Here is a 19,714-nt window from a genome sequence, read left to right on the forward strand (position 1 = left end):
AGGGGATGAGGAAGGAATACAAAAAAATGGGTGGTAAGAAGAAGAGGACAGTTTGAAGGATTTTGTCTTTTGTCAAGATCACATTATAGGTACTGGAGGAGGAAGATGTCGGTGAAGGATATGATGATGTGAGGAAAGGATAACATGAGGTACTTTTCGTGGAGATGAGTTTTCAGCCCCGGATGAAAGAGAGCGGGGAGTGACTGTGTGAGGCCGACTGCAGCAAGAAGGTCAATCCACTTTTTGAAATGAGGGGACGAAAGGGCTGAGTGGTTCAGCCGCGGCTTGAATAGCCTCCCTTACTTCTCGAAGCTGTGAGACGACCCTCTCCGAAGTGATAGAGATTAGTTTAGGAATGGTGATGGAGTGAGGAGGTATTTCAGACACTCTACACTGCAATCCAATTTTTCTTTCCCCGCCAACGCCGCATTGCACTGGTCACATTCAATTTCAAATACACGCTCGCATTCAATTTCTGTCACATTCAATTTCTCTAAGCTGCTTCTGGAGCAGCAGCTTAAAGAGTCTCTAAATAATGCCGTCATCCATAAGATGCCCTTTTTCCTCCCCTCCCTGTAATATGAAGTTGTCATGTGGAGACTACAATGGGTCCATGAAAACCCTTTAACCCAGGTTGCTTGAAGCAGGTGTGACATATATTACTTGTTAGAAATACAAAGCCATTGCTAAGGCTTGATCACCATCCAAGGAAACACGCAACCTCCCTAAGCTGGCCCAAAACCCGGTTCTGTTTTGGAATTTGCGCCTCCCAAATTCAATATATCAAGATATCCGGGTCCTTAGATTGTCCCCAAAGTTTTGTTGTAATCAAATAGCTCAACAGTTGGAAAATATTCAGATTTTCTTTCTTTTAAAGGGCTAGCTAAGATCTTCACCTCTAGGAGGTCATCGAACTGGGACCTGGAACTGATCCTAGATAACAGGTCATCACAACTGGTAGGTTTGAAGGATCAGGAAAGTTAATCCAGACACAGACCATAGGGGGTTGGTCAATGGTTGGAAATGGTTTCAGCAGATGAGTATCACTCAGATGGTATTTTGAATAGAAAACGTTTTTATCCTTGTTGGTGTCTCAGTGTTTCATTGGTGTCAGGTAAAAAAGTCTGATATAGCTAACGTGTCACCTTTCAAGGACATCGGTCGTGTTTTCAGCGTGGTGTCACTGAATTTTAAACTCCTCCGCAGAGACTCAAAGGGTTTCAAATCCTTATAATGCTAAGGAGGTTTCTTAAATTTACATAAATCTCACCCCTGCAAAAAAAAAAAACACACACACACACACACACACACACAAATATCCAAACAGAAACAGCACTGTGAGTGTGTTATTTTCTCTGTGAGTGTGTGTTTCACCTCTGGGACCGCAGCAGCAGAGCTCTGTGAACTTCAAACAGAGCAGAGGCTCCTCAGGGGTCCGTTATGGCGGGACTGATACACTTCTAATGATGCTTGTGTGACTCTGCCAACAAAGGTAGCTGTGCAGTTCAAGCCGAGGAGAGTCCCGTGACAGCACAATGATTGACAGCTCCTGGGTCGTCATGGACAGCAGGAGGGAGGGATTCCTGCACCGATGCACCCCTTGATTTGTTGACCATGAGCGTGATTGACATGTGATGGGTGACACGGATCCAGAGCCACTCATTTCAACGTCCAAAACTCAGCTGGAAGAAACACGACATCAGACCAGTTAAACTGTCCTCAAAGATTGAAAAAGGCTTTTAAGCCTTGCTAGTTAAGATTTAGGATGAAACTGCTTAAAGAATCTGATATAAAACATGTTTAATCTTGTTATTTTGACACAACAATCTCTGTCAGAGTTCAACAGCTGTTTTTCCTGTTTTCTATATTTATGCTAAGCTAATGTTGTCGGCTAAAGAGAGCACCTTTACAGCCCCCAGTCAGCAAAGTTAATAAGTCTCCCCTAAAAGCTCAACAATTCCTGTAAATCTTGTGTGGGTTCCTCGACCCTGCATTGCATTGTGGGTCTTCCTGTTATTTTGGCGACTATATCGGAGGCAGAAACTGTAAAAGAGCTGCTCTTCTTAGTCCTGGGGGAAGCATTGGGCTGAAAACCTGCAGTTAAAAATATGAAATGGAGCTCACAACCTCAGAGTTGAAAAGCACTCTGCATCTTTTTTTTCTTCTTTTTTTCATCATTATCTAATGCAGCGTTCCATTCTCTGGCACATCCGCTGCGAGTATTAAAGATATTAAAGCCACTGGCTATATATTCATCATTTCTAACCACATTGTCTTCACAGGCCTCTGTTTATGAGGCTGCAGATGAAAATGAAAATGTCTTCATGGCACTGCGGCTCAGCTCTCCAGTGTTTATCAGAAGGGGAAAAAAAACAGGCTGAGAAGAAGAGATGAAAACAGAAAAAAAGCAGGAAACAAAAAGAGAAAACAAATTGTGAACCTCCCATCGCTCGCTCTCTTGAGGTGGTCCGTCATCTCTTCGCATCTCACTCACACACTTTGATGGGGAAGAGGAGAAGAGAAGAAAACTTTCTGATGTTTTTCCTATTTAACGTTTCCGTGTTATCTCCCTGGTTTTCATTTTCATGGCTCGGGAAGCGCAGTGCTGTTGAGAGGCGATGAGGCGTTGCGGGTGTTTAATGGGTTTTTCGTTTTGAGAAGGCTGAAGAAGTTTATCATCTGGGAGTAGTCACATTTTTTTGAGGGGGGTGGGGGTCTTTAACCTCCATGCACATGTCCGTAATTTAACGTCACAAAGAAACCATCAGTGTGTGTTTTCAATGGCCGTGATGTTTCCTACGTTAGAGGTGAGTCTGTGTTCAGGAGGAAGACGACCGCTGGGAACACTGGTTTGAGTAGTTTGAGTCGGATGAGAACTCTCTGGAGGCAGCTTCCAATGCAGAGACGTGTTTGTTGACATGCTGAACAGATCTTGTTCTGGGGGTGTGAATGAACGAGAAAACGCTCTGCACTCTTTTGCATACTATCGTAACAACTTCAAACAACGAAGGACAGTTTGTGATCTGAGATGTTCCTGCAGCTCTACTGAGTGTGTTAATGACTCAATAATGCATACAGCTGAATCACATGAGTGTGGAGGTCAATCCTAGTTTTTGATATCTGTCGAAGGAGTGCACAATAAATCATAAGGCTGCACCCACATCCTACATTCAGAAGATAATCCACACAGAAACTCATGACTCATCCAGGAGAACGGATTCCTTTCTGTTTGCTCACGACGAAGATTTTCATTATATCATCGAGGATTATCACATGTAGAGACGGTGGTCGTCAGGCTGCTCGTGACGAGTCTATTTTCATCAGTGGCGATTTTAGAGACTGGAGGGACCGTAAACAAAATTCCCTAGGGACCCCTCCCAACAGCATTCATAGCTAACATTAAGTGACCAACTTAAGTTTTCACAGGAACATGTCGGGCTCCATTAGGGAGGTATCCTACTGTCATTGTAGAATTTTCACATTCTGAACCACTGCTTTGGCTCAGATTTGTCAGCCCTCATGGGGCCCCCCTTCTAGCCTGGGACCCCAAGCAGTTACCTACCCTGTCTGTTGGCAAGATTTTCATTCTTATTAAAATAAAACAGAAGTGAGCTCAGGAACTTTCTATACAGAGCAGCTTCATGATTTCCTATCCTCCATCTTTCTGTTATTACAGTGTTTTGTTTTTTACGTTATCGCTTTCCTTTAATCTGGGACCTGAGTATCTCATTATTTATTATTTTTTAAGATTTCATTTTTTGGCTTTTTATGCCTTTATTCGAGAGAAAGGACCGCGGATGGAGCCAGAAATCAGGGAGCGATAGTGGGGAATGACATGCCGGAAAGGAGCCACAGGTTGGACCCAAACCCGGGCCGCCCGCCTGGAGGACTACAGCCTCCACACACCACTGCGTCACCAGCGCCCCAACCCTTCCCCTTTTGCCTTTAATTGGATAGGACAGTTGAAGAGAGACAGGAAGTGTCGGGAGGCGATAGTGGGGGGGGGCGACATGCAGCAAGGGTCGAGGTCAGATTCAAGCCCACGCACACTTAACAAAAACTATGGCGTCCGTACATGTGGTGTGCGACATAACCGCTAGGCTATCAGTGCACCTTGAGTTTACTGACCGTCCTCTTGTTGGCTGTGATTTTAAGGCTTTCATTGAAAGTTATAATTAAACTCTTTCTGACCTGAGTTTAGAAAAGTCCATTATGAATAAAGATCATAATGATTACATAACAAGTACGTATGTGGTCATCGCAGGTCACTCTGAGTTTAGTGCAGATGTTTCTGTGAGAATATAATCCAGGCATACCAAACGGTAAATTTCAGTACACGGTGTTGGTACCGTCACAAACTTTTCCCACTCCTGAATGTTTGGGTGGCGACATTGTTGACATGCCACACAGGCATGTAAACAGAGCCAACACCTTCAGTTAATCAGAGAGCGGCCATACCACACACACACACACGCACACACACACACGTACACACACAGTGACACACACTTCTCGAAAATGTGTGTGAGCTCCCTGCAGGTGGAGCCTCACTCACCTGCTCCCTGCTCTGGTATTGTGTGTTGAGAAAGCCGGCTCCGCCCCTCTCCTTTGTGTGGATGAATGGAAGGTGTTAGCGTCTGAGGCTCACGCTGTTACCTGCTGAGAGAAAAAAAAGAGACTAAAATAGAAACATTGAAATCACTTAATCCCCTAAACATGCCTCTCCGACTGGCTTCACAACTCTTGCCGGACTGTTGGATTCTCATCTTCGCTCTCCCACGTTTCTCTACTTCTGATCGTTAGTCATGAACTCGTCATCTGTTCTCAGATTAGTCAGACAATTAGAATGTCACGTGTCCGACAGTGAAACTGGACATTCTTTTAGCGGGAGTGTTGGGATTACAGCTGTGCATTGTTTTGTTTTGTTAGATGCTACGTACATTTTATTTTACTGGATGATCATCTTTTCAGACAACGTTTCTGTAACTAAGTTCAGCCATCATTACGTCTTGGTACGTTCATAGTGATTTAACGATTGGGTTGATGGAGCGTGGCACAGCGGGAACTCCACATACACACACAGTCAGACATGCACACACACACACACACACACACACACACACACACACACACACACACACACACACAGTGCTGCGCTCCCCCAATGGCTCCGCTGAATCAGTCTCGCTTCTGTAACGCCTCTGTTATGGTGCGTTCCATTTGATCTCAGAAATCGGAAATTCAGAGTTGCCGGTCTTAGGTATTAGCCAACAAAACAAAGGTACTCCTGGAGGCGTCCATGTTGCTGGCCCGACTTGGTTCCAACTCTAAAACTGGAGCGTGGTTAACTCGGGGTGTGGCGTCACTCCCAGCTCAGATATCCGTTGGCAAATGGAACGCACCATCACTACCTCTGAAGATGGTTCAGGGGGGGAGGGGGGATCACTTTGTCGCCCCATTACGCTCTGAGGCATTCAGATTGAAGGCGAAACGTCACAGGAACGTAAAGGGCAGTCTGAATACGAGTACTGATTCAGACTTGTTAAAGTAATGCAAAAAATGTCTTCATTTCACCATAATAACAGAACCTTTGAGATAAGTTACTGGTTGCTGATGGTGTTTAAAACCTATTTTTAAAGTTTTTGGACTCGTCCTTTTTGGTCTTTGTTCACATTATGACATAATGTGTATGTTGGAAGGGTATGTTGTCCAAAAACCTCATCCAAGAACCTCATCCTATTCTGGGCTTCAACAAGCTCTACTCTTGAACAAATGCCGTAGTTCAATTTGAAAACCACCAAGTGTGAAGGGGGAGAACCCTGATGTGGATCCTGAAAGTATAAGATGATGTTTACTTCTTGGACTCTGTGAGCATGAAAGACAGAATTATATTATAAGGCCGAGGGTCGGGGTTTGGCAACCAGAAAAACTCTTTTGATTCCTTCTGATCACTTTGCATATCAGAGGTGTTTGCAGTTTTGTTGACTCGTCTTTGGATGGCATACTGCTCAAAGTTCTAGTTACCAATGGGTGTGTTGGTTCACCCAAGGATGATCAGCCCCTGTGTGGAGTTTTTTTTCGGTCATAAAGGTTTAGCTAAAAAAAAAACAAAGAAAAGGCAAAAACATGTTGTCAATAAAATGTGAGGAACCTCTATTTGAAATCTGATACACTGAATCTTTCTGCAAGGTTTGCATCTCAAATTCAACCTTTCCCAAAAAGCAATTACAGACCCAGTGACCGAGTGTTTATGTGAAAATAAAGCCAAGACTCTGACCGCCCTAATGTGGACTTGGCTGGGAGTGCGGGCTATCTGGACGGCTGGCTGTCACAGCTATAATCTTGCCTGTTGCTCGATAGCCTGGCTCCGAGTCTTTGGCTGCACGGAGAGTTAACGGTGGTTAAAGGACGGGTTATACGAGCTGATTTGGTGGCTGGCTGACTGGCACTAACCAGCTCTAGTGTAAGGGAAGTCTGGCTGAGTTTCTGCCTGGTTGTTTTCTGGCTGCTTCTTGCCCATGACTCACTGGCAGCTCGGCTGGTTATACAGGCTAGCTGCCTGGAAATGTTGGCTGACAAATCACGAGCGCGCCTGACTCACCAGATTAGTGATAATTTGGCGCTGAGCTGGTTCTGTTTCAGCGAGCAGCCTTCATCCCACTGATAGCAAACAGGATCCTTTAATCACTGCCTCCATATTACATCAACAAAGAGGGAGCCCCGCCACACACACCTTCCTCACTCTGTGTGTGTTCTCTGTGGTACAATTACACGGCCTGTTATTCACTAAAAATCACAACCAATGAAGTCCACTTCTTTGAGATGATGGTTTCATGTCGGCCTGTAACCTCCAGGAACTAATATTCTTAAAGTGTGTTCTAGGAATTCTCCAAACCAAGTCCATTTGTGTGGGCAATATTCTGAGAAGAAGTAAAAGACCTGTGCAGAAATCAAATTTTTCAGATGACATCATCACCATTACGTTGTTTTGAGAGGGGGTTTTAAAAATCTCTGTTGGAAATAGCTGCTTGTCCTGGATCCAAAACTGAAACCAAAGAGATCGACTCCATCATCAAGGGTGGACTCGTCTTTTTGAGGGTATTTCTAGGTGTAGAGCTGCTGCTGATGTCAGGACATTTTCACATTTCATTGCAGAAGCAACAAAGAACCACGAGCAGACAGCGCGTCCATAGGAAAAACATTTTATTGAAAAACATTTTCAGTTTGTAACAGACTGGTGGAATGTGTGTCATTTATCCTCACTTTGAACTTGTTTTAAATGTTTGAATGATCAAAAACCATTTTTCACAGCCTGGCCATCTCATACTGCAAGGAAGAGGGGGGATGAAAAGGGGCTACAGCCACCCAGTAACCATGACGACGGGACGAAAGAAAAAACACCAGGGGGGAGAGGTGGTGGTGGGGCGGGAGAAGAACAAACAATGCAAAGATAATACTGTGTTACTTAAAACTGGACTGAAATTAAATCATAAACAAAACCAAAAAAAAAAAAAACTAATTCAATAAATATTTATGGTACACACTTATGGCACAAATATGCAGCAGTCGGTTTGGCAACTTTTCTCTCTTTTTTTTTTTTAAACCAAATTACCATGGAAACAGTGCAAAAGGGGAGGGAGTGGGGAGGACACGGACTTTCCATCGAGCGCTAGCTAAAATACATAGCAAAAAATTCAAATTTTATACAAAACATCTTACTTTAAGAGTTTATAAAAAATGTTTTTATTGGGTTCTGGTCAATATTTACATAAGCTATTTACCAAAAAAGTAGTATGCTCTGTTTCAACTGAAGTGTATTCCATTTTTTCTGAACTTTTTTTTTCCATTTACTTTCCTAAAAAGGTGAATAAGGCTATTGTAACAACCCAGGATCCATATACAATACAAACATTAATGTATTTACAGTTTGTTTACCTACAGAAGTACGGTGCAAAATTACTGAGTCAAGTGACCGAGGGCTGACCATACGAGCAAGGCATTTTACAGTAGCCTGAAGTGCTTCTCCGAGCCCCCTGTGCTAAGACTCTCGCAGCATCGCCGCCACATTTCAAACAAAAAGGCTTTTGAAGCGAGCCGGGTCAATGTTGAGAGAGCGTTAGTCGAGCGGCGGCTCAGAAAAGGACGCCAGATTCAAAGAAACTAATAAGATTGTCATATTCTGCCGCAGACAGACAGCAACTAAACAGCCATTTCTTTGTCGTACGTGTGTCATCTTTTCTTGAAAACCTGTCCAGGTGTGATATATATATTTATGCGTTTTGAATGGTTTCATTTTTCACAGTTTACCTTTGTACTACGGCAACGTCGTTCAAACAGAAAAAGGTTCAAATAATACTCGAGATAATGCAGGAAATCAGAACCCGACAGCAGGCATGTGTGACGTACTTTGCTAGTTTTGTGTCATCTGTTTGTCGTTACATCTTTCAGTGGTTAAGAACACTTTCCATAGGTGTTTTTTTTTTTTCTCAGAATCGATTAAAAAAATAAATAAGAATTGCATATTTGCAGATTTTGTAGCCTCTTGGAGGCACAAACCTCAGATCATACAAGGCTTGGCTTTTCGGTGAAATTTGATGTTCTTTAAAAACAAATGACGATGGGCTGATTCATGCTCGGGGAGCAGCTTAGGTCACCTTTATGATCCTACGCTGATGATATAAATGAATGTGAATCACTGATACTTGCTCAACACACACGCACACACACACACACACACACACACATGCACAGAGAACATGAAGGGTGTGTATGAGGAGAATCGGGGCACTGGGTGTTCATGGGAGTTTTCCTTTGGGAGATGCTACACTGAGTGAGTGTGGTAGACACAGCTACTCTGCCCTTTTATACACCAATGTGAGCTATTCGGGGTCCCCTAACCCCACGCCCCAGGGGCCGGGGCCCAGGCTGCCCTAGCCGAGCCCAGAGTCTGAGGGCGAGAGCTCGTGAAAATACAGGACTCAGCGGGTCGAGAGATATCAAATAATGAAAAACCTAGATTGCATAATGTGCACTTATACCATAATATATTAACATTACTTCTTCTTCTTCTTCTTTGTGTCCTCCATCCTGCTTGACAACACCTGTGCTCTATGTGTCTATCATAAATAAATTCTGCTTTTTATTTGTATTTTTTCATCTTTGTAATGTCCTTTTTTTTTTTTTTAATGTACATCTATTAAGTAAAAAAAAAAGAGTAAATCAAAAACTCACAATATGGAAATGCTAATGGAGGATGGGAAACAGTGACAATGTAAGAAGATGTCCCTGTGCTTTAAAAACAAATCAATAATAGTCAGTACGTTCGCACTCCCAACTTGCAAACACACGAGCTCAGTGACCCAGCCCTTCAAAATAAGACGCTCCGGGTACTCCCCCGCCATCGGTTCTACATGTGAAGATCTCTCTGTGGTGAAGCGATTAAACATCCTCTAAGACTTCTAAATAAAGACGTCAAGATCGTCATCATAGAGGTGCAATATTTGGTGCAACTTTCAAAATAAAAGGTTGCAGGAACTGTTGACATTTTATGAGTTTTGGGCATGCAACGACAAATACCATAAGGGTTAATGTTGTGGAAATGAAGGTGCCGAAACTCCTGTGAATATGTAATTTATGTTTTAGATGTTTTTTTGAAAAATTAGACAAAACTGATGGATGTGCGTTAAGTAAAGAACATAATCTGACAGCTTTGTTTTGATAGTCTAACTTCCTCTTGAATGCTATCATTGCTTACTTAAACATGGAGTCCTGTATGTGCAGAACCCAAAGCTATAGAGGGGGTACCTGCTGCTTCATATTTTGAAGCTCTGGGCTTCTTGCAGAGCTGTCGTGTTTAACAAGTTGGGATGTGGAGCGTGCTGGAACAGGAGAGCACCGATTACGCAGGGCACCCTTAATCGCCCTCGGGGTAAACATTACAGTACCTAGAGCTGTGTCAGCCAGCTACGCTAACCGCAACTAGATCTCGGGCCTCGTCTTCACCTCGTGCGGCAGTAAGGCGAACTGGATTTCTTATTGCCCCTCAAACTTCAGTGTGGGTTAACAAAGACGAGAGCCGTCGTCGCTGCTGCTGCTGCTGCTCACTCTGACAGGATACAGCTGCTCTCCCATCTCTAGCTATCACTGCGTCTCTCTCTGCAAAGAGTGGAGGTACCAGAATGGGGTTCAAAGTGCTGCTCTATGTGTATGAAAGTCCTCCACTCTTTCCAGGAGTCCCTTTGGGTAGACCATGGCATGCACCAGAGTCCCTACATGAGGGCACAAATAGAAAAGAATCCTCACTCTGCCTTTGCACACTTTCACCACTCCTAGCCACTGAGGGGGGGGGGGGGGGGGGGTCACTCGACACGATGCGGCATGTCACGAAAGGAAAGAACATCTGCGTTTGAACGACGACAGGATATGAAAAGAAACAGATACAGAACACCTTCAAGTAAAATCTGAATGGATGACTTTCTGGGATGAGGAAGAAGCGGTGCGATCCACATGGGAACCCAAACGGTTCACATTGAGACAGTGTGTCTGTGTGCGTGGGTGATTGTGTGTTTATGTGATGGTGGGCATGTGGGTGGCAGGGTGAATGGGTGATCTCCGTGAGTCAGTCAGGAAAAGTCCCAGAGAGGATCGCTGCGAGGATCTCTCTCCGTTTTCCTCCTCCGCCTGCTAAATCCACAGAGTCTCTCAACAGCGGGCAGCCATTTTGAGAGTTCATGGTCAGCCGATATTCTCCTTTTTCTGTCCTCCTCACTCTTTTTTTTTTTTTTGTCTCTTTAGCTCTCTTTTTCCAAGCAGTAGTGTCTTTTTTCTTCCCCTCCTCTCGTGCCAGGAAACCTTCACGTCCATACATCCATCTGTCCGTCCCATCTGAAAATAGCAAAAACACACTGTGCGCCCGTCTGACTTTTCCAATCCCACAATCCTCGCTGGCTGCAGTGCACAAAACAAAACGGGGAGCAACTTTTAGGGGGAAGAAGAGATCATCTTCTTTATTTCCCCCAGAGCCCCGGCAGCAGCAGTGGCAGCTTCAGCCATCTCTCCGCCCTCCACACTTTTAATCCGCACCGACTGTAACCGAACCGAAGCCACAAGGTATCAGCAAACTTTGAGAAAGAAAAACTAGTGACAAAACATCAGAGGAGAGGAGGAGGAGGAGGAGGAGGAGGAGGAGGAGTCGACAGAGTGAGAGAGAGAAAGAGCGAGAGTTAGCGGGCGTGCCGGCGGTGCCTGGCCAAATCAAAAACCCGCTCTGCCCGAGGATTGTTCCCGTAAAAGTTCCTCGTCAGACTTTGTAGTAGATGTTGGCCGGACTCTGAGGCGGCATCTCCTGAACTATGTAGACCGGGTGCCCGTAGTCGCCGCTGACCTTCTCGTAGTGCGGGCAGAAGACGCTGTCAGCAGTCCTGAGCGGGATGATGATGTCGCTGGGCTCCGAGCCGTTATTGTTCCCGCCGCCGCTCCGTTTGGGCGTGGCCAGGGTGCTTAGAGACAGCGTGGCGGCGTGCTGCGGGGAGTGCTTGCGATGCCGCCGCCGGTACTTGAGCAGCAGCAGGACCAGCATGATGATGATGATGATGAAGATGACGCTGCCCGAGGCGATGCCCACGAAGATGGCCACCTCGGAGCCGATGACGCTGGAGGACTTTCCCCCGTCGTCGTTGTCGTTGCTTTCTCTGTGTGCTACACCTGAGAGAGAGAGAGAGAGAGAGAGAGAGAGAGAGAGCGAGAGAGAGAGTGGGAACACAGGTGAGTCAAATGACAGAACGAGCTCTGCTTCATTTTCATCCTGGAGGCAGGCTGTAATTATACATTTAAAACCAGTTATTCCATCATCAAACACCCATTACACCCGAAACACGTTAATTCGTCTGACGTGCCATCAAATTAAATCTGATGGTAAACGAGTTTACACCTGCTGCGAGACGCCGCACTCACAGGCGACGGGCAAAGATGCTAATTCAGCTAGCGCTAAGACGTGAAATGTGACGACAAAGTTCTATTAAAATCAGCTTCACACATCTGTAGCTGCATCTCTCAGCTGAACACGACCTTGAGTTTTCAAGCCATGCATGATTTAGAAAGGGTCGAGGACTTTGAACGTTAGCGTGTTTTGGGATGGCGTGCACAAAGAGCGGAGAACGCTGTTTCCAGGAAAAACGTGCAGGAGGTGAAATGCTAAATTCCAGAAAGTTACCAAGAGGTGTTTAAAACAGCAAAACACAAAGAGGACATTTGGAAAAAGATGGAGGATTTTCCTGTAGTTTCAAAGCACACGAGCAGATTTTAGCCTCCAATCACATGTTGACCTGAACACTTCTAACCTCCGACATCACCAGTACAGGCAGCTGGTTAATTATTAAAATCAGCTGGGAGGAAATGCTTTTATCACACACGGTTAAAACCGATGAATGAATGAAAAGGTCGCTGTGACAGAGAGAGATGAGATGCAAAATCTCACTCACAGGAAATCATCAGCTGGAAACTGAAAAAAAAAAAAAAAAAAGAGATTTTCTCACAGAATAAAATGGAGACTGAGAGAGAATCACACATCCCGGCCAATTATTGTGTGATGTTGGCGTGAGTTTGGGGTGTTTCCAACGCTACAGAGATGTGATTCTGAGGCAGCCTCCGCAAATCTGACATGAGGAAGGTGTGCGCGCTCTGATCCAAAGACACACTTTCTGACGCCTTTAAGGAAGGAGAGGAGAGAAGTGGAAGCAGGAGCTTGATGGGTTTTTTTTTTTTTTAAAGAGCATTTGTGTCTTTTCCTGCCTTCCACCTTTTTTTATTCTGCACAATCTTTTCATCATGTCAGCGTGCAGGGAAGAGGCCAGCAGCAGCGCGGCTGAGGGTGAAGCCTGCCTATAGAATGCTTTCGTGTAAAGGTCACATTCGATCCGTTGGCTATTCAAATTCAGCCAGTGAAGACTGCAACCTTGAAAGTAGGGCGAGTGCTGCCTGATAGGAGATACAATGGCTGGGGCAGATACAGGCGAACGCCACTTAGATAAATTGCGATTCAAAAGACATAAAAAGTAACTTCATTTTCGTACTCATGGCCCCGCAGGGAGGGAAAAATACAAACGAAATATTTGATGTCCACATGAGACATGAATTATGAAAGGCAAGCTGTGCTCTGACTCGCAGCGATAGACGCTCTGGTTCTGGTCCAACACTCAGGGGCTGCTGTGTTGTGTTCTCCGTGGGACAGGAACGGGGGGATTATTGTCTCCCCCTGTCTGCTGCTGCTCTCCTGAGGGCCTGACTGTGGCTTCTCTGTGGTCGGGGGAGTGGATGCGGAGTGGCAGACAGAGCACAGAGAGGACCCTTCCCATGTTTTACACGGGGATTACAGAGCCTCAGACGCTCCGCTCAGAGCACTCCGCCCAAACGCACCCTGCTAGCGACCAGGATGGAGGAATGGGCTGAATAAAAAGATGGGAGGGGACAAGATGCTGGTGTCTGCAGGGAGAAGTGCCAACATTGGTTAGGGACGGGATTTATTTTTAAACAAAATCAAATTCAAATAAAAACTGTAACACAGAAACTATTTTGTCTTTTGAGTCATCATGTTGTTGATTGTTTGGGTTCTTATATTGCATCACACGCTGTGCAAAATGTGTTTAAGACGTGTGTGCAGCGTGGAGCAGGAGAGATCAGGTCGACCTTTGCATCATTAGGCATTTGGAGAGAAAAACACTGACCTAGAGAGCGTGTGTCTGGTGCAGAGATTCAGCACATATGTGCATTTTTTCTCATTGTCACTCACACTGAAAGACACTTTTGAAGTATAATAACTTCAGGAGTGTGAAGAAATATTTTACGAACTGCTTTGGGTGATTCCGTTTTGTTTCTTTAATTGGCTAAATGTCATGAGCAACGAAAAGACTTGTGTCCAAACATCGATGCTTTTATCATCCGTTTGGTTTGTGGTTTTGCAAACACGTTTATCTGAGGCATCGGTAGAGACTGTTTGTGTGGTGTGTTTTGCAGAGTTCAGAAGGTTAGCAGGCGGCGTTAGCGTGCTCAGGTTGTAAACACAAAGCGTCTGCTGTGACCACACCCTTAATGAATCCCGGATCCAGCTAGGTCAGCTTGTTTTGGTTTCTTGGGACGTCTCCTGTTTCAGTTTTCTCTCTGAGGAAATTGCCGTTCTGATATTTTACCGTTTGTGTTTTTTTTTTTTTTTTAAACTGCAATATAATATGAGCGATAAGAGCGAGCTGCGTGTCCGTCTGAGTTGTGACTCTGCTCCGAAACAAGCGTGCGTCTGTGCTGAGAACAGGTGGTTAAAACAGAAGAGAAAGATGGCAGACAGCGATCGGATCATTTTCCTGAAAATGTCACTTAAGCGGCGGGTTGAGGCTGGAAAGGAGCCAGCGTGGAGATACCTTATAAGTCCTTAAGAGGCCGCAGATGCCTATCAGCTTTATGGGTAACATTCAATTACTGGCTGATGAATCGCTGACCTTTCTTTCCTTCACTTTCACACACACACACACACACACACACATCTCAGTGACTCAGAACACACACCCTTTGCTTAGCGCTATCTGCTTTGAGCTGGCCGGACAATCATCAAGTACAGACGCCAAATTGTTTCAATAAATCTGCCTCGCAATCACCGCTTCCCCCCCCGCGGGTTGAAACACACTGACAACGTGATCTCACCTGGCTTCTCCAGCACGTCGTTAGGATTGTAGGTGTCCTTGTCGTCTGAGTGCTTGGGAGGGTAGGGTACTCTGGTGGGGTTGTCTTTGGGTGAAATAGGATCAGAGGGATCTGAAAAGAAGCAGATTTGATGCATAAGACTTAAATCACTGCATGTCTGTTGTTGTTCTTCAAAGCCCTTCATTTACTTTATGTGGTGATAATGAATAATTCTCCAAAATGTGCTAATCCTTTGGAGTTAATGCAGCCAATCGAAGTACATCCACTCAAAGTTAATTTCTTTTGTGTCCCTGATGGACTCCGATTGTTATTCTCAGTGTCTGACAACATTAGAGAAAGCATCCCTGCAGAGAGAGACCTTTGTGTTCAAGAGGAAGCCACCAGACTCCACTGACAAAAACGGTTATTTTAACCCTCGCAGGATATGCAAACCTTGGAGCAGGCTTGATCGTTCAGTTTAGTTGTGTTGCTTAAACACTGCAAAGAATTTCAAATAACCATCGGAAATGCCAAACTCAATGAATGGCACAAACATGCTTTTTTGATTGAAGCAGTAGTTCACCAGCAACTCTCATTATCTGCAAAGTAAAATCAATGTTTTTCTCAATGGAGTCTGGCGGCTGTAAAGAGACAGAGCAGATTCTCGTTGAACAATCCTTCTTTGAGGAGATAACCTCTGCATGTGCTGAGCCTCGCATTGGCAGGTTTATAAAGATCACATGATGAACATCTCTGTAATCATCATAAAGGAGTCGCTCTTCAACCCGATCCGCTCCGTTTAAATATTCAGAATCTGTTGTTGCTTCTGCTGAACAGACTCAATAACAGCGTCTCTAAATGGAGGAGTGATTCACTCAACATCTGCTGTCATAATGAACGCCATACTACATAAAGCTCAACCAGAAACATCACAGCTCATTTGAACCCAAATCTGGCACATTGTTGGTTTCTCTGTCAGAGTGCAGCAGCCATCCATTTATTCCTCCTGACCTTCAGAGGTCCTCAAACGTGCTGCAAACTGCAGGAAATCCCCACTCTGGGTGGCATCCAGGCGGCTGATTTATGACTAATTATGGGTGTAATTAAGATCAGTGTCTGATCTGTCTGGTGTGACTCAATAAAAAATGACGTTTTGTGAGCATCAACACAAGATGTGCGTGCATCAAAAGCCTTCTAGTTGAAGTGTACAACAGCAGATGCTTGTAGTGCATGTGTGCGTGCAAGCATACTCAATATATGTGTGTGTGTGTGTGTGTGTGTGTGTGTGTGTGTGCTCGAGTGGGTGTTTTGGTGCATTAGGACTTCCGCTAGATTACATCTCCTGCCCCCTCGCAGCCCCCAGGTGTCATGGAGACGATGGAGCTGTTTGCTGCGCGGCCTCCTATGACCTTATAAGGGCATGTTCAGACACTCACACAGGCGTTCGAGGTCATGCCTGCGGGTGCTCAGTGCAATAATAATAAGAAAATACTTACTTTGTCCCACTTTCATGACTATCTTCATGGACTTGGTCTTGCACACGCCCCCCTCCTGGTTGTCGATGCCCTCCATGGTGCCGTTAGACGTGGCTGCAGCACAAACAGGGAGAGAAACAAGGTTAGGATTTATTGTCGCTGAGAGCATCTGGTGCAGAGGGAGATAAGAAGTGTGGAGGCAGCCATATCGAGTGGTTTATAAAATCTGTGATGAAATAACCTTGTGGAAATAAAACTCATGTAACTGTATGACCTTGACTTTTTTACATTTTGTGCCTTTTCTCAAACACTTTTTACTCGGAGTGAAAAACACAAAAGAGTTCTGAGTATTTACTTTCTGTTCCACTGACAGTCACAACGGACTCATTCTTTAAAGAGGGTTTATTATTTTACGGTTTGCCTCTTTTTCAACTCTGCAAGATGTAATTAATACCTCATGACATTTTTTGCTTGCTGTTTTTTTTTCTTAAAGCTGTTTCTGAGCTACAACCAAAATGAAACGACCCCGAAACAACCAGAGTCCTGAGCAAACTTTACCAAAGACAATTCTTTCCTTTTGATAAGCTGGATATTTTCATCATCAATTTCCAACACGTAAAGCTTTGTTTTCCTGCAGATATATGAGACACAATATGAGAGACGATTAAAAAACGGCTCTGTTTTTTCAGGATGAACTTTATAAAGATGACCTCAGAATCAGGAGGTGTTTGTGTTCCTCTGCACGACAGCTGATCCTGACAGATCCGAGGTGGCAGGTTTGCTTCCGAGCTGCAAGCATCTTTGTCTCCTGCTCCGAGTCGACAAACTAAAAACAATCTCATCTACCTAAAGACACAAGCGTCTCCCTATGTGTCAAACAAAACACGTAATCAAACTGACTTCTCTTTAATGCAACATCCACCTCTCTTAAGCCGTTCTGGAGTAAGTGCATTTCATTATTTTAAAAATCATATATCGGGTAAGTTATTAGAAGTTGAATTATCGTAAGATTGAAGAAAGAATGACCTCAGGAAAAGGTGATGAAATGATCAAATTCAATCTGGTTTCTGCAGGTTTTTTAGTCGTTGACATTTTCCCATTAGTGGGGATATAAATTCCTGTCTTTTTGATGATCTATATTCACAGATATCTTCATTCAAAGGTTGAATATTGATGATTTAAATTGAATACCGATGAGGTGTGAGCGGTCCAGAAACACATCCATGAACATCCCGGTACTTAAATAGTCCCGATAGTTTAAGAGAGAAGCTTATCTCGTACAAACAGCCACTTCTCCGAGACAACAGAGGTGATGAACGCCTCCCGCTGACGAGCCGAATGACTCAGCCCCTCCCCTCCCCCCCTTTAATAAAATCACAATTCACCTGCTCATCACCTCAGCGTCTGCACTCAGGCTGGATCTTTCACATCCCCAAAGTCAATTAGGCTGAGTAATTGTGACGGTAATATCTCTAACTGTGCTGATGGGCCTCGTCAAGGAGGCAGTTAAGGGAGGTGAGGAGAGGGGGGAGGGGGGTGATGAGGGGGGAGAATGCAAGAATGCAAAGAGAGTGGCCATCTTGGCAAGAAATTTTGGTGGCTTATCCGGCATTAGCGCTAACAACACACGAGAGAGAGAGAGAGAGAGAGGTAGCCAGTTATTTAAAGAGCTCAGATTATAAAAGACAAATCTGCTGACATGAGATATTTTTTTAAATCAGGCGTGTTCACATGAGAGGAGCAGAAATGGTTGATGGCACTTTTCCAGGAGAAGCAGCGAAATGAAGCTAACAGAGGGAGGTGATAAATACCTGGATGGCCCTCAGATAAAAAAGGAGCTTAAAGGATCTAAAAATCCGGAGGAGACAGAAGTGAAATGCTAAACGCTGCGTTTAAGGGACAGCAGCAGATGTTGCAGGAATCTGGAGGGGCGGAGCTCGGCGGTCCACATGTGAAGGAGGGACAGACCGGAGCTGTGAGCAGGTACACATGGAGGGGCTTAGCAATCCAAGATACATGCAGGGCACGTCTTTGATGAGTTACAAGGAGGCTCGTTTAGATTCATTTTTGACATATCTGGATGAATCTGTTTTTCTAAGTTTAAGAGAAAGAAGTGAACTGAAGGAACTCTTTGAGGCATTTTTTTGAATATTGGTTGAGAGCGGCTGCAAGATTGCACAAGACAAGTGCAATTTGTAGGTAAGTGTTGCAACATGAATTCAGTCCATGTGTGTGTGTGTGTGTACTTATAGGAAAAACACGTCCCACAGTATTAAGAGTTTGTATGCTAAAATAATAAAGCTTTGATGTTCCAGGACATTTTCTCCATCTCCATTGCAGGTCATGTTTTGAAATCTCTGAAGTAAGATGGTGAGATGCAGAGATGCTTCATTCAAACAGTAAAAAAAAAACGTCTTCACTGAACAAAACTTAAACTGATAGCTCCACCATCCTCTCTTCTACCTCTGCTGCCCCTGGAGGCTGCTGTGCAAAACTGCAGTGATGTGGAAGGGAGGCGGGGCGGGGCGGGGGGGGGGGGGGGGGGATAGTAGAGCTTGTGGTTTATCAGGTCAGTAACACAGAGGCTAACGAGCTGCCAGGGCTTAGCGGCTTGGCTTCCCGCCAGTGCGCATTGGCCCGCATTCACTGTGACTGCCTCCCACCCCACCACCACCACCTCACTGACCCCCACACCCTCCACCTCCTCTCTCCCCCCTTTTCTTCAACAGCACCCAGTCCTCCCCGGTTTCCTCCTCTTTCCACCTTGCTGTCACCACCTTCTTCCACGTCTCCCCCCCTCCCCGCTGCACCCACCCAAACGCCTCTCCATCAACGTCAGGGGCATTGAAAGGCAGGTGCTTCACGGAGAAAGAAACAGGTTTGAGAAATGAAGCTGTGCCACTTCCTCCTCCTCCTACTTGTTGTCCCTTTTCTCTTTTTTTTTTTCCCTCCCTTTCCGCCCTCACAGCCACCAATCATTTTGATCCGAATCCCCTCGCTGCAACAAGACGGTGATGGGAGCGGACACAAAGAGCATGTTAACAAGGCCTCCCTCCCTCCCTCCCTCCCTCCTCCTCCTCTTCTTCTTCTTCTTCTCTCTCCTTCGTCTCTCCCTCTCTCGCTGACCTATGGCTTTTCCAGCGGAGCCCGAAAAGCACATTACAGACAAAGCTCCTTAAAGGCTTGTGCTCCTGTGTGTGTGTGTGTGTGTGTGTGTGTGTGTGTGTGTGTGTGTGTGTGTGTGTGTGTGTGTGTGTGTGTGTGTGTGTGTGTGTGTGTGTGTGTGTGTGTGTGTGTCTGTGCTTGTTTGCGTGTTCAGTTCATAAACCTGTTAGCACAACACTCGTGAATTTTACAACCCTGCATCGTGTCGCTAACCATATTAGCATTGTTTACTTTGCTGGGTGATTGGCACATTATCTGCATGTCGGGCGCTTGTGTTTGGGTGCACTACGCTAAAACCGCTTGAGACCGAGAGGTCATAGGTCGCTGGCTGCACAGAAGGTGTATTTAGGCCACTTGTGCCCCCTCTTCGTCTTTTGTTCTCTCCTCCCGCCTCCTGTTTGCTCTAT

General features: G+C 45.1%; 1 protein-coding gene across 1 annotated transcript in view; it reads right to left on the minus strand.

Moving 5' to 3' along the window:
• Window positions 1–7,186: 7,186 nt before the first annotated feature.
• efnb2a (ephrin-B2a) overlaps window positions 7,187–19,714 on the minus strand; it is a 31,633-nt gene continuing 19,105 nt past the window's right edge. The window contains exons 4-6 of the mRNA XM_020635459.3: window positions 16,164–16,256; window positions 14,689–14,799; window positions 7,187–11,703 (exon numbers count right to left, since the gene is read on the minus strand). Of these exons, the coding sequence (XP_020491115.1) occupies window positions 11,300–11,703; window positions 14,689–14,799; window positions 16,164–16,256 (608 nt within the window). The 3' untranslated portion in view covers window positions 7,187–11,299. The remainder of the gene's footprint in view (window positions 11,704–14,688; window positions 14,800–16,163; window positions 16,257–19,714) is intronic.

This window comes from Labrus bergylta, chromosome 13 (assembly GCF_963930695.1).
Source record: "Labrus bergylta chromosome 13, fLabBer1.1, whole genome shotgun sequence".
Classification (NCBI taxonomy): Eukaryota; Metazoa; Chordata; class Actinopteri; order Labriformes; family Labridae; genus Labrus; species Labrus bergylta.